General features: G+C 41.8%; 1 protein-coding gene across 2 annotated transcripts in view; it reads right to left on the reverse strand.

Annotated features, from left to right (window-relative positions):
- Positions 1–16,304, reverse strand: part of EPHA4 (EPH receptor A4) — a 107,722-nt gene that overhangs the window by 60,102 nt on the left and 31,316 nt on the right. For both annotated transcript variants that reach the window (XM_074912686.1, XM_074912687.1), the window contains exon 4: positions 4,815–4,970. In XM_074912686.1, the coding sequence (XP_074768787.1) occupies positions 4,815–4,970 (156 nt within the window). The remainder of the gene's footprint in view (positions 1–4,814; positions 4,971–16,304) is intronic.

Consider the following 16,304-nt stretch of genomic DNA (forward strand, 5'->3'; position numbering starts at 1 on the left):
AAGCTAGAACAGTGATAATCAGCGTCTGTCTGGAAATTTAGAAGAGGCAGAAGTTGAAGGAAAAAGAGCACATTTGTTTATTTAGAAGTCTAAGCAATCATAATAAACATAGGCTTAAATAATCAGCTCATGTGTAATTACTCATTTGCAAGCACAGTTACTAGGCAAGTAAATTCACTCTTTTTTGAAAATGCAGGTCAAATATCTCAGAAATATATTAAATGCAACACAAGATTGTGCTAAGGGAATATATTAGACTGAAACATTTACAAAATTGAAGTGTTTAGACCTTTCAGACCTTTTTTTAAGCCTTGACCTTGGAAACAAATAAGGACAGTGTTATTTTAATGTGCATTCAAATTTTAACAACACAGTCACACAGCTCTAGTGGAATCCACATTGAGTTTCCACTGTAGATTGCTCATCATTTCATTATGGTTCATTATGCTGATAACTGTCAGAAAGCATTAGAAGCAGGAGCCTTGAGTAATAGCACTGAAATGGTAATTTAAAAACAATATACTTTCTGGAGGAAATACAGCAGTGCACTAAATTCAATTAGAAGAGGCGAATGTAAAGACAAGTAAGTGGTGTTTGCTGTTTGAAGTCAGGCTCTTCGATTTCTTGATAACCTAAACTGGAGAAAGCCCTTTTAAAGCAGGCACTTTTCTCTTGCATCTCACTAAATTTGCTCTCATTATCTCTAAGCTTCTCTGGTATAAACTGTCTTAAATGCAACCGTTTTAGAAATATCTCAGGCCACGCCAAAATATCAATCAATCAGTCACTGTTTGGGTGGCACAACGGACTAAATTATTCAGGGTCATTTACTGAGACAGATTTCAAGCTGGACAGTCTATGCTGGTAATCTCTCTTTTGTAAAGGGCTCCCAATTAAAAATCATTAATAATCAGAATCGAACAGACAATATAAACAATACAGAACCATCCTGTTCTCACTCATAATGTGAGCATTGTTTGTTAAGAAGTAGTTAGAGAACCCAACTCATTAACAGTGGGGACGCAGGACTAACACCCATTAACTTGGGTGGGAACTGCACCTGCCCACGCCAGGCTGCAATTCACAGAGTATCTCCTTATGGAGAAGGAAATTCAGGGATGAGGACCATGATTGAGACTGATTGTTTTCCAGCCTCATGGATTTGTGTACTGGTAAGGCAATTTACTCTCAATTAGATTGTTAACCTTATGAAAGACCCATCCTCTCAGTAAGCAGTGAAATATAATGAAGGTCTTAATAGTTGCCTTAACATTATTTTTATGATGCTTCCAAAAGGGAAAGGCATCCATGTTTCCCACAGCTTGCGTTCAAGTGTGTTACAAGTCAATCCTACTATGTCCACGTACAACCACACAGCTGACAAGCCCATTGCTTCAGAGTTGAAACTCTTAATTCCTGAGTTAAGTCCAAGCAGCACATCTGGGGCAGCTCTGCTCCTCAGTGGCAACAGACTTGTTGACGATTATCCCCATGAGGCAAGCTTGAGGGAAAAGATGCATCAGTAAACTTATGTATGTCAGGGTGTCTGTGCCTTCCAACACAGCCCACTCCACCATCTCCTACACTCACATCCTGCCACATTCTGCTCTTACTTGTACAAGCTTTACACACTCTAGCAGACCTAAAATAAGCAGAACACTAAAACCTGAGTTCGAGTTACCTGTTTAGATTGGATGCCTGGCTTACCTGAAGGTTAGGCACAGTTTTTACAACTCAACAATGGATGGAGATGTCAAGAGAGTGGTGTTATGGAATGAGAAAACTCTGGAGCACCTCTCCTGACCAGTGCATCAGGAAGTAGGTGTTGCTTTTATTACTTACCATGGGAACTGTGATAAATGAAAAGGAAGGAGAATTTTCCAATCCCCTTTCATCCACTAGTACAATCAGGCTAATGGAAAGTCATAACGGTCTTCCTCCCCCAACCTAGAAGGCGAGATAAGTGACGAGGCCAGGTAGTTTATTACTAAAGGAAATCAATAGCCAAGGGTCAAAGCTTTACAAAAACACATCCTAAGAAGGCTGAGGTTCTTCATCTTAAAAAGTGTTTAGAAATAATAAAGAAAGGATCAATCCACAGTCCAATCCAGGTGTTCTCTCCAAATTACCCAATGTAACTTTTATTCACCTGGTCTAATAGTTCTCCAAGTGAACAGAAACCTGATTTTACAAGCCAGTGGAGCAGAGTCTATCTTTTTGCTAGAAGAATGGATCTCAGATACTGTGTTTTATTTCTTCATTAGTGCACCGTCACACTGAGCGATTACTAAATGCAGGGCTGAATGAGAATACCAGGGTTAAAGAGAGCATAATGAACAAAGAAGGTGCCTGATTATTATGGCTGTCAGCACAAGGGAATTGGGTTTGTCACCTGGTTTAACCAACTGGTAAGAACTGATTAGAGTCTGAATCCATCTGAAAGAACCTTTGATGTTTATGCTCCCTTCTGTCTCCACATCTTGTCAGGAAAGGCAGACAAATGGGGATCTTCTTCTGGAGGGGCTTCCTTCAGCAGAGACCCTCTAAACGCTTTCTGTCACTTGCCTCAAGTACATGGGCAGAAGGCTACTCAGCGTGAGGAGCATGGCAAACAGACAGCCCCCCCAAGAGCCCCTTGCACCCCACTCCTTGTGCAATGCAGATGTGCACTAAGCACACAGGGCTGTATTTTGTGACGGTGCAGGTACCACCATCAGAGCAATGTTCAAACACTGCTAAGGCAGACTTCAAAGAGGGATATCAGCAAGCACAGTAGTGAGTGGGGGAGCAAAGCTGCCCCACAAGCCAGCTCAGAAATAACCTCTGTGTCCTCCTTCACCTTGGATCACAGAAAAAGAAGCCCTTAACCTATGGGACAATTCAAAGCTATGAAGTGGGACCTCCAGAGACAGGCCTGTTTTCCTGGTGTTCATGGGTTTGTGGTGTTGCCTTGCCTCTGCATGTAGAGTCCTCCTAGACTGCTGCAGAGATGAAAACTGAGGCCAGCACCATGGCTCTTGCCTTCTTGTCCTCCCTCTTCATATTTTCAGGGTAAAAGACCAAGATCAGGGACTTCTTCAACTCTGACTGACCTCCAAAGACTGGAAAGGGTGCCAGAAGTGAGCCCAAGACTTGACAAAAATGGGATAGGCTTGAAGGGGTACATTTCGCAATAAGAGCAAACATACATATCATTTGCTCACAATTACCCCATCTGGAATCTGTTTTGCTCTCTCCTCATACTTCATTCACTGCACATGCCTATTTAAATTCAATCAATTCATTACTAATTTGATTTCAATTTGGTCAGGATATCACTCACTAGGACCAGGGCTTTATGAGGGAAACTTTAGCTGTACTTTCCAAACAATAGTTTTATTGTTGCAAAAAGACATTTTCCCTATCAAAATGGTCAAGCTTTATATCTCCTAGTGTAAATTATACTATAAAAAGCATGTTCCTACCCACTTCAGGAAGGCTTCACAATACAGTTAGACCTCCATCCCCAGTCAACGTTTGGCAAGGGATATATGGACCTTTCTGCTTTCCTACTAAGCAAAAGCAGCTGCTCCTGGCTGTGCCCAGACCTGCTTAATCACCACCCAGCAAAACTCACAGCTGAAAAGGAGATCACTGAAGAAGAGCTGGAATCAAGGGGGTGTGGGGAAGGGATGAGTGTTGGCTTAGTTATGGACATACTTTGTTTCTGCCTTGTAAGGGAGAAATTAAGATTTAAATAAATGTGAGTCATCTCTCCAAAATTAATTTGGAATATATTAAAATGTTACAAAAGAAATATCTCAGCCTTCCCTCACTCACAGACACACACACTCTCTACAGAAACATACAGCTGAACTCCAAGAATCTGGAAGCATTTCCAATAGCTTTCAGGGAAAGCCACACATGGATATCCCCTGGTAAAATATAGCCCTTTCACTTACTGTTTCAAATTGCTCTGCTCCTATACAAGCGAAAACCAAAGAACTAGATGATCACAATTTAACACCAGGGTATGCCTGGAATCCCAGGTCTTCGACTGCATGAGCTGTTAAGCAACACTTAGGACAAGGAGTTGTTCCACCAACCCCATGGGTGTGCTCAGTGCACTACACCTCTTGCTCTCCCTGCTGAAGGCATTTTGATGGAACTAAAGAAAATTCCATTTGCTGTACATGATGTATTTACCTACAAAGCATAAAATAAACCATACTTTGTGTGTTTGTTTCATTAAGGTTTAAGGTTTAGCATTACCACCCCTTTCAGAGGAACACTTTTATGTTCCTAAGGGTGACCAGCTACATTTTGAGCAAATTGGATATATCATGAGATTATAAACATTACCTATTTATCCTAGATCATACAATTATGAGAAAAACTTTCACAATTTCTACAAATATCAATATTTAAAGTGATGAAAGGTGATGTGAGCTACTGGACAGGTCCTCGGACTGAACTTAGACCTGTATTTTATTTCCAACTCTGCTACTGAGGTGTGCGAGTCACTCCTCTTTTGTGGCTTTGTCTCCTCTCAGTCTCATGATTTATTTAGACTGTAAGCTCTCAAGGGTCAGTGCAACCATGTCACTGTTAGGAATTCAGGGCTGAGAAGTAACACTTTCTCTCCCAGAAGTGTGAGCCAAAATTCAAATTGCATCTGCAAAGGGCTGTAAGAGCTACTGAATGCTGCTCTCAGAAGCATGACACGTCTTAAAGACATAGATCTCTGGGCAGTATTTCCTACATACACAGTGAATGAAAAACAGGAGAAGAAATGGATGATAAAAGGGGAAGAGACTGTTCAAAGACCAACTTACGAGTGCAGGGCATGGAGGCAGCATCATTTTCAGCTCGGAAAAAGCCCCGATCGCAGGTGCAGGAGGTAGAGCCTTCCCAGATGGAGTAGCTGTGAGGCGGGCATTTGGCACAAGCAGCATCTGTCGAGAGAGCCTTGTAGTATCCGATTTTGCAAGCTAGATGGAGGAACAGGAAGGGAGAGTGTTACTTGCCCAGGCTGTGATCATAAATTGCTAGCTAGCTTATTCAAAATCAAGGCAGGAGGCATTTCAAAGAGATCTAATGATGTCCTCTTAGCCCCAGGTGAAAAATTAACAATCATCACACTCTTAATGAGTAATCCTATGTCAGGGGATACTGATTTCTAATTCCAACAAGAGCCATTTTAAAAGCTGGCTTGGAGATGGAAAAAAAACCCCAAACTCTTCTATTGACACTGCCAGAAAATCAGCTGCCTTTTTGTGCTTACTGCAGAGTTGCATGTTGCTTAACGCATGTCCACCTGCATTCACACACACACACACAGAGCATGACAAAAGGGGTGCAATTGGTTTATTCTATGACCACTTAAGGAATGGCAGCTGACAGTCAGATGCTGCCAATTTTTAAGAGGGAGTGGGACAGGAACCCACTGGGATTGGCAGCAAGGCCTTCAGCCTAACATGACTGGAAATGGCACGTCTCCCTCCTGGCATGCCAGAATCCATTTGGCTCTTTCTCCCCAAGGGAGGAAATCAGCAGTGCTCTCCCCTCCTCGAAGCCAGGGCATAGCACTAACTGCACCACTGCCACAAGGTCCCACATGCAGTTGGCAAGCTTTCAGTGACATCATCTTCATAAATGCAATGCTTACATGAATGGCTACTTTTACATCACTTGGAAAAAACTCATTAGCATCATTAATAACACATTTTAATAGTGGCTAACAGGTATGTCATCCTAGAAATTTCTCCCTTGGCTAGAGATAAAAGCCCACCATCACACTTGCTTTCAGCAGTAAAAAGAACAGAGAAAATATCCAGGCATGTAAACGTGTAGAAAAGGAAAGGTTGTTCCTGGTATTCACCACATGACTCACATCTCATCATTTATCACCTGTGCTACCTTTAGGGTTCTCCTGCTATGCACAGGCTCCAGTACGCGGGGTGCAACCGGGGCTCACTCCTTCTGTTTTACCCTTCCCTTAGTCTCCCTCATTCTTTCCCTCCTTCTCTTATGAAGCCATCCAATGGAGAATGGAGAGGGATTTTAGAAACACATTTATAAACCAGCAAGTTACTTCACTCTTATTAACCAAAGCCATTTATGGAATTTCCTTAACGAGTCCTAACTTTACAACGTGCTGTGCACCATCTGTAAGAGCACTGGGAGATCAGTCCACGTTCGTTCGCTGTGGCTGTCACTGGACCAGAGGATCTTATAAAAACACATGGCTCAAGTGACTAAGATTTATGCTTGCAGAGTTTACATGCATCACATTATTAGATAAGGTTCAACTTGCAAGGTGCTTTTTGGCCATGCTTCAAACGGCCTTGGGGTTTCGATTAAAATCAGAAACCACAGATTTGGCAGGAAGAATCACAGGGGTCAAACTCAGCCTCCCCACATCAGAGACAATTAGACCCTGAACACAAATACAAACCCACTGGGTACAGCCTATCAGCCAGGCAGTCACAGCACACAAACGCAACTCATGTAAAATAGCTTATTCTGCTTGTGATGTCAATTGCCCAGGAAAAAGGGGAAAAAAAAAAAACAAACCCACAACTGGAAAAGTACCTTTCTTTTTCTGATATGATTCACAATATCTGGTGAGTTGTACTATCACTACATGTCCTCTTGTGCCTGGTTTAACAACAGCAGCAGTCAAGTGGCAGATGCTGATCTGAGATATTATTCTCAGTTTTCACTGTCACAGCTCAGATCAGAAATACACCTAAGCCTGATTATGACCAGGACAGACACCGACAGGCAGAATCTTGCTGCCATATATGAAGGCATGGAAAAACAGAATACAAGAGGAGGCCAAGCCAACTGCTCTTATCCACAAAATTCTTTCTATTAGTTAAGGTTTTTAAAATAAAACATGTAAACTCTACCATTACCGTTAATATGAACATCATAGTTCACAGAAATTATTAAACAAAGAGCTGTCTTTAGCATCTTCCTAGTATTAAAATATTTAACATCATAAACAATCTAGTACAAGGCTAAAGATCCTGCTTGGGCTGTAACACACTGTTGGAAAGGTAGGAAGATGTCACAGGTAAAGATTTTTGTGACCATTCCTCCTCCTCACTGTCTTTTCAGACTCAGTGGCTTACAAGGGAATAGATGGATTCAGGGGGTACTTGAAGGTCAACAGTCCATAATTCAAGGATTTTTTTTTCCCCTTCATTTCACACACTGTATTTTGTTTTCTACTATATTAAGCCAAGATCATTAATATTTCAAGACCTGAAGAAAGCTCTCCAAATGCAGTGGCTGCTCCTAACGCATACACAGCCATTTTGTTTCAAAAATCACCTACTCCTGAACACTTAGTTTTCTTCATTTTAGTGTGCTCAGAGATTCACCACATTTCAGCACTTGGCATAAAAGGGCATTAGAGAATGTGTTGCATTAAACCAGTAGTTCTTTGCCGCTAAGAGCTCTGTGGTACTGTCACTTAAAAATTCAAATCTAATCCTGTAGAAGCTGTTTTTAGCATGAAATACTGCTGACACACCTACTACAACCAGTGCCTGTTAAGGCTATGGATGAGCTTTTTTTGAAGGTTAATGATTTAGCAGGCAAACAAGAAGCCTGTATAGAATCTGTTCCCTGGAAGTCTTTATTGCTTACTCACGACAAATCTTCACGCGGCTGCTTTTCTGGGAAGGATTTGACGGGTGAGACCCAGCATGAATGGGGTTCTTACAGTTTTCGAAAAATACCATTGTAAAAAGATTAGTTCACATGTGCAATGCAAACTTTGAATTCAATACCATAGCTTTGCCTTATTTTTTTTTTTCTGCTAGTTGTTTTTTTTAAAAAAAAAAAGAGAGAAAAATATTTTCTCGTGTTCAGATCATCCTCAAGCATAACAAGGTTACAATCACCTGCACTACATCAAAGGAAAATTCTCAAACAAAAATATTTTCAGCATGAAAAAGCTCACAGTTTTCCTCAGAACAAATCACATTTATTTTAAATGGACATCAGTTTGAAATAATTATGCTGATCTCTTTGAGTTATAATGTTAAAATCTAGTTGATTTCTATTTTTCTTAAAGTGAGACAGAATTTGTCAAACATTGCTGGCATCATTATATGCCTTATTTTTTTTTTAATTTTACCAGAGTAATACATGTTAAAACTGCAAAAACTACTCGGAAGAATTATGGAACTTCAGTCAAATCTGGATGTAAATTTTCTCAAGCTGTTTTTCAAACTCCATTTTCTCATTAAAATCTGATTTTCAGACTCGTGTCTTTCTCAAAAAAAAAAAAAAAAAAAAAAGAGAATGCCTGTGTGGGCTGGAAAGTCTGCTTTCTTGGTTTCTCCAAATGCTGAATTTTCTATTAGAAAATTTCAGCCAGCAATTTCAGAATTTAAAAACGCATAGTGGATGGGATTCTAACCACATTCTTTTTAGTCACAGCTACAACAAAATACACGTATTAAATTGTTTTTAACTATTTTAAAATAAGCTATGTTTTATTCTGAAGGGGGGAATCTTTAAAAAAATATTCTTGCAAATTTAAAGTTGTTAAAAAAAAAATCCCCTGCTACTTGTTCTGAAATTGTTCCTTTGTCCTTGTTGAAACGGCACTGCATCTTTCCATCATAGTTTGGAAAAGGCTTGACATGCTTAATAGTTCTTTTAAAAGAAAAAAAGAGCATAATGTCTTGCAAAGGCAGGGAGAAAGAAACCATCCCAGTCTCTTCACTGACAAGTTCCTAAATCATTAAAAATGCAGTGCGTATCTTTAAAAAATCTCAGCAAGCTCCAAGAAGAGGCTTTGCTAGTGCCATAGAGGCAGGGCTCTGCCCTTCACTCCCCAAGACCGCTAAGCAGGCCACTGAACTGGGGAGCAAAGAGACCCTGGAGCCAGGCGGGGCTGGCTGAGCTGGGCAGAGGCCGGGCCTGGGAGGTCCAAAGGAGCCAGCCCTGAGCTGCCAGCCGCTGGGCAGCACCTCTGGCGGCAGCCCTGGCAACCGGGGACCAAGCCCAGAAGGAAAAGTTTCTACCTGCTGCCTCAGTTTCTGCTGAAGAGGAGAACTCACCACCGAGAAAAATACTGATTTCCAAATTAGGAGCTAATAAAGGGAATGGGGTGAATAAACTGGCACAGAAACATGGTTTTGGTCGAGTAAATCTAGTTAAGTCAATGAATGTATGTATATTAGAAGAAAATTCTACATAGATGTTCTAAAGTGCTTATTTGCAGCAGCAGCAAAAAAGACTAATAGGAGGGCATTTCCGTACAGTGGGAAGCACAGAACAGGCACAGGAATGCTGGACTGCAGAACCATCACGCTACAGATCATTATGCTAAAGGCTGCAATCTCCAAGTAACTTCTGCACAGAAAGGGCCCTCAACCAGGGCAGGACCAGTAACCAAACACAAACCATGTTCCCGCTGCACCTCTCCTTCCCAAAAGGGACCAGCACACCACTGAGAACATTCATTATAACAGGGAAGTGAATAAGATAGCTAAAAATCTGTGGAGTTAGCTGAAATTTCAGAAACTGCATTTAATAGTTTCCATTTTTTGAAGCAGAAGAATATATCAGCTACATACTCATGAAAATGTCAAAATTCCTTGAGATGCAATTTTGAATCAAATCTCCCTCCACACACAACAGACAAGGGGAAACTTTTCTGAAGTCAGTAATTGCAGCCAACTTTAATGAAAAACACTAAAATAGTATCCTTGGTGAAATGAAGGACAAAGCAAATAATTTAAGAAAAGATATTTCAGTGTCAGGCTTATAAACTTCAATGAGAAAATAAATTTGTGTTTAAAGGCTTGAAAAAATACCTTGATAGCATATTTCATGTCTTTCATCACTGGTTACTTTTTCTACAGCTCTTCTCTGTCTGGAAATATTTTAAGCTCATGTTTTAACTGCACCTTAGGAACAAAAAGTTGCTTTTATTTTTCCCCTCTAATGTTCTTCTCATTCTTTAAAAGGATGGATTTTCTCTCTCAGATTGTAACAAAATCACATCTGCCACAAAAGTAGGCAGCATCTTCTCAGTTCTCTTTTACTGTTATTACCATTTCTGAACAGATTTTTGTGTGTTAATTATAGAACTCAATTGTTTGGATAGTCTCCTTTGATGAGCTTTCTGCCCTGCACCATGAACCCCTCCGTTATTGTACAGCTGTTTTCCTTCCAAATGCTCATCAGGGTTTTCTAATTGTCAAGCTGTCCCAGCAACTAGTTCTTTTGACCTAAAAGTCAAAGAAAGGGAGTCACCCTTGTCTCCCCGACATGAATACCGCAAGAGTCCCAGTGGCCCCCCTAATACCTACGAGACAATGCCTTTCCAGATCATTGCCACTACAAGCATAATTGGGTTTGGGGTGAAATGAGAAGATTTTAAATAGGATGAATTAATGAGTTTCTTGTAAAATTAAGTCGTTCTCCTGGTCCAATCTAATTACTCCCTGTAATGCCCCTGAGGGTGATAAATAAAGATCCTTAGAAGCTAGGGGAAAAAAAAAAAAAGGTTTCTCTTGAGCCTTTCTTAAAAGTCAAGTTGTAGAATTTGATGTGATGTACCAAATGCTGTTTCCAAATAATGTCAGATTCCTTTGATGTCCACATTGTAAGATCTTTGACTCCTGTTAATAATGACTGTACGATTGCTACAATTAAAAAGAGTTCTCCACCTTTAAGTCACATCTCTGATGAGAAAAATCAGTATTTCTACTCACTAAGCATGTATTTTTGTTGGATGGATGACACAAGGAAACCCAGTCCCACTGGGGAAAGAGCCTAGACTGTTTGACTTCAGAGCACTTTTACTCCATGATTGGGTACAAACCTGGGAAGTTCAAAACAGAAATAAAGGGACCTTGGAACACAAACATACTACGATGTGAAATCCAAACCCTGTTTAAGCCACTGAGACTGCACACGCAGGTACACTTGCAGGTACGCACACAGACGTCCGGTGCAAAGCCGTAGCATAAACTGAGTGGAGGAGCTTTTCACACAGTCAGTCTGAACAACCTTGAAAGAAAGTAAATCTTTAGTTATTTTTTCCCCAGTGTAGCAACCTTCGCAACAAGTATGCAGCTAGTGCTGTGGTTTGTTTTTCTTTTTTAAACTCTGGGTACTGATCCCGTGATGAGAGGAGAGGTGCAGCCCTGGCAGGAGCAGAGGAAAGCCCAGCCACCCCAGACAGCCCACAGGCTGGGCCGCCGGGCTGTACCGGCCTTCCCCAACGGTTCCTACAGTGGGGACCCCAGGTCTGGCAGCCAGTCGCCGCGCGTGATGCGACCCTGCTGCTGGCCTTGCACCCACGTCCCTCCCAGAGCAAGCTGCAAGCAGAGCGCGGCCCCTCTCCCTCACTGCCCTGGACAGCCCAGCCTGCGCACGAGGTGGCTTCCACTCAGCTGCAGAGAGGATCACCCTCCTTCGTCCCCCAGGCACCCAATGCCATGAGAGGAGAGGGGTGACAGGCACCCAGCCCCAGCAGAGCGCAGGATCCCCCGGGGGCTGCCTGGAGACAAGGCCACCCCAGGCTGGGCTAGTGCTGCCAGAGGTGGTGGCCACGCAGCCATGCACGGGGCTGTTCCCTTCCAACCCATGCTGAGCATGACCCTTCCAAGGCCAAAGTCCACATGTGCCCAGGGAGACCTCATCAGACTGGATTTTTCTCAATGCAGTAATTCTAAACATTAGAAGACCGACACCAGGCACGTGGCCTCCAGCTGCACAGCATGGCAGAGGCGACTCTCCATCACCTGCCCGAGCACCGAAAGCAGCTGCTGTGGGAAGGCTCAGCCATGCCAGGCCAACCGATGGTGGCTCTGCTGGGGATGACTGTTGCAGCCCTTTTGGCCATCAGGAAAGGCTCAGCTGCAGACAGAAGGATGAGGAAGAGGAGGGCAGCATCCCAAGCAGTGGCTGTAGATAGTCACAGCAGTATTCAGAAACCTTGGCAATCCAACGGTACACTGCCTGGTGTGTGTCCATGCTGAGGTGATTATCACCTCATTAATAGCTGGCCAGATTTGGGGGGTTTTTTGGCTCCTAGGAGACAAGAAATTCAACTGCCTACTTCAGTTTCAGAAGTTAAAAGAAGTGAGGAGCAAGGAGCCAGAGAGATCTTTGGTGCAGAAATGAATCACGATCACCATCCAAGGTCTCTTCTTGAGTCCTCAGTAGGGAAAGGGATGAGGCGCTCACTGCTAACTGCAAAGTGCCATGATTGCTATGGCCTGTCAAAGACAGCAGGGAGCCACCCTCTGCATCCTCAGACACATCCCATCAGGGCCCACAGACTCATATATGTCCTCTTCACTTAAGTTCCCCTTAGCTCACTCCTCTCCACAGACTGCTGGACCTGGAAGGCCAAGCAGCCAACTGTATCAGTGAAAACCAAAGCAAAAAAGCATTCAGTACTTCAGCCTTTTTCCTAGCCTTGGTCACTAGGTCTCCTTCCCCACTGAGTGGTGGGACCATATTTTCCTCAGCCTTCTTTTTGTTGCCTGCAGAAGCAGGTGTCCTTGGTTCCTTCATATCCCTCACCAGGTCCAACTCCAGCCAAGCTTTGGCTTTCCTAACTGCTCCTCTGCATTCTCAGGCAATGGTTAGACTATACAGTCCTGGGCACCTCTCCTGTGTGTTTGAGCTGTGCCAGGGGCTCCCTGCCCATCCACCCTGGCCTCCTGCTGCACCTGCTTTGCCTTCCGCAGCTGCAATGGGCTGCTTTCAGCAGCTTTCCTTTGCAACCCACCAGCTCATGTAGGCTTCTTCGCTGCCCTCCTGGCAAGCAAATTCCTGAACAAGCCAAAATCTGCTCTCCTGAAGTCCAGAGCTTTAATTTTACAGGAGAAATGAAGAAGTTGCTAGCTCAGCAACAGGCACAGACACAACAGGACAGGACATCTGATACAGCAATACATTTAAGAGAGCGCTATAGGTACAAAAAAAATTGCCAGGTGTATGACACAAGCACTAGAAAGGCCTGTTTATCGCAGCCAAGGAGGTCTTGTTTGCCTGGATATCATTTTTTTAATACAGCCTTCAGAGTCAATCGCCAGACATTTTTACCGTGCAGCCCTGCACTTGGACACTGCATACTGCAGGCACAGACCCATGGCACCGCTGGCATTGTTACACTTCCAAATCCTCTCTGCAGGGACAGAGTTTTTATTTTTGGAGTGCCACTCTTAAGCTGTAACTGTTCTCTGGATTTTACACAGAGAAATTCTATGCTTGTCTTCTAAAGAAACTTTTCAAACCAACTTGTCTCTCATAAAAAATAAATATAATTATACTGATAACCCAACCATTTTAAAAGCTGAAAGCTACTTTATCAGTCACCTTTTTCTAAGGAAACTTAGACAGTCAAAAGGATAAAAAATTAAAAACATATACAATACATATGTTAAATAAGTTCAATAGACACATACATGGAACAGCTCAAAAATTAAAAATTAGCTTTTATTCTTAAAAACTATTAAGATTTATTCTGAATGTTGCTACACAGCTGACTGATCACAACTGCTAAAAAACTCAAAAAATACACAAACTTGAAAATCTTATATTTCTATGAATTAATAATAGCTTATATATGCAACATTCATCTTTGCTATAGCTGTGGTATTGGGGGCAAAATACTGAGGATAAGTTTGACATTTTCCATATCATGATTGCTACTGATCTCTGACAGCATCCTGATCTCGCATTAACACTGTCGACACTGCCTGCATACACAGCTTCCAGCCCTGTGCTAGGAGGGTCGGCTGAAAAGTCTCATCAAAACATCATAAGCCAGCCCCCGGACAGAGTATTTGCTGCATTGGGGTTTTGTCTGAAATTAAAACAAAAATTAGCTAAAGATTTATCTGGATGAAACAATTCCTAACTGAAAAAAAAAAACCAACCCAACAAACAAACAACAAAAACCCTTTCTCAGTGAGAAGTCAGCATTTTCCACAAGGAATGAAAATCCCAACCTGCTCTGCTCTCTACAGGAAGATATTTGCTAGGACTGGCAGTCGCAAGTGAAGTGGCCGGCACTCCACCAGCAGGAAACAGAAAGGGCTGTTTGTCCGCGCAGTGTCTCCAGGAGGTGTCCGTCCCTTCCTTTCCAGGCAGCTGTAGGATCCAATTCAGCAGAGTATTAAAAGCACGCATAACTTCACATTTAAGTGCTTTAATGAAGAGGGATGTACTGCTGAACTGGGGACTTGGCACCCCAGTGGTCTGCATTTTGCATTCTTTTTTTAAAAATACTTAAACAATACACAAATGCCCTGGTATGATAAAGACCCCACTTCTCCAAAACAGCAATTGAGCGGCTGTGTCCTTTTTAGGTGCAGAGTACTCACATTGCTAGCACGCTTGTGCAAGCGCTAAGAGCATCTTTAAAATATTACTGTCTGAGTCAAGTGTTCGGATGTTCTCCATTTCATAGTGCTCAAGCTGTCACTGTTCTCTGTCACAGACTTCATCTAACTTTGAAAGTTTAATCACCTTTATGCCAGCTGTGAGATTTAAGAGATGAGTCAACTAATCAGTTTCAAATAATTACTCAATTAGAAAAACAAATTGATGGTTTCCCTTGAACAGAAGCAGCACAAGGAAAATCACAAAACTGAGAGATTTTTAAGCAAATCTAAGAAGTTAAGGGTGTTGTTTTTTTTTTTTAATTTTAAAAAAACAATCCAAACATAGAAAATTGTTATTTTTGTTCTTTAGGCAACTCAATTTTACAGAAAAAAAAAATCACTTCTGAATTTTACAATATACTCCAGTGAAAGCTGATTAATTGGCCTGAATCTCCACATTAACAAGCCCTAATCCTCTTGTCAGGAGACCTGCTTACAAGCTACTCTCCCCAGTCCTGCAAAAGCACTGATGGGAACAAAGATCTGTATCTCAAAGCACTGTCCAGCCAGCCTGGGATTATCTCTCATCTCCTAAATCTTAACAGCTCCGTAGAAAGGCAATTAAACTTCCAAAGTTAGATATGTCTGTGATAGAGCACGGTAGCAGTTTGAGCAGTTTGACATGGAAAGGCCTAACATGTAGCTCCGACATTACTGTTTAAAATGTCTACTTGCTCCTAACACAAGCATCAGCTGGCATCAGCTGAGGGTCTTGGAATTAGAAAGAGTGTACTCATAAGGTATTAGTGAGGATCTAACATGTTATTTTCAGTTATTTTAAAATTACTTGTATTTTATATATGCTAATGAGACATTGCAAATTGGCTGAAATAATTATTATATTAATACCCTTTAATGAATTGTCTATTGTCAAGAATTTGTGGATTGATCCTGCACATAAATCCTTTAATGCTGTCTCCTTTGTGCAAGTGGAATTTCACTCCACAGCAGAACTCGGCATAGTTGTAATGTTTTCTGCTACTGTTTGAACTTGTGTCATGACTGTGATGGAGCCACACCATGTCAGCAGACTGAAAACTAGGGCTTTTTTATTCTTGGGTTAACTGTGAACTGCCCAGAACAGAGTTCAAATTCCTATCTCTGGAGCTATAGCAAGATGCCTTAATATGGTTCACATCCATCCTCTCTAAATGGTCGTATGACAGTATTTAAAAAAAACAAAGCTACTTTGATCTCCCCAGAGAATTGCTTGACACAAAGATTTTGGAAGATGACTAAATATAGACAGTTCTGGTGAGATCTGGGTCTGTGTAAGATAACAACTCTGCGCTATTTTTGACCGTTTAACAAAGATGCTGAGAATACAATGGCTTCAAACAAACACTGCTTTGGCTCTCCCCAGCACTACAGAAAATAGATGGAGGTGCTTCTGAGAGACTCCCATCAACATCACTGTAAAAAGCTATCAATCCTCTACACTAAGTAGTACATCAATCAAAATAGTGGCGTGCAAATCATGATCCATTAAGTACTTCACACTTGATTACCCATGACATTTTAGAGAGGGTCATACATTGATGAGTTGCTTCTCTCTTCTTTGCCCTTTGCTATTTGGAGTGCACGACCACTTTTAGTTCATTACCAATGCAAAGTTTAGTGCAAAGCTTAATTTCAACATGAGGAAAACAGCAGCTTAATTGTTTGTCCTTTTCTCCTTAAATTTTCTCAAACTGTATGTTTCTTTATTCCATGGGGATCACAGCTTTTCAGAAGTGTCGGACATGGGGCACATGCAGGTGCACCCTTGTTTAAACATGGCATTCACTACCAAAGACATTCTGAAGGTGAAAGAGGAAGACTCAGACCACCCAGGATTTCTCTAGATAGTTGATTCTATACGAGATGTGGAAATCAGGCTGAAGCTTTGCT

Source organism: Athene noctua, chromosome 8 (assembly GCF_965140245.1).
Source record: "Athene noctua chromosome 8, bAthNoc1.hap1.1, whole genome shotgun sequence".
NCBI classification, from domain to species: domain Eukaryota; kingdom Metazoa; phylum Chordata; class Aves; order Strigiformes; family Strigidae; genus Athene; species Athene noctua.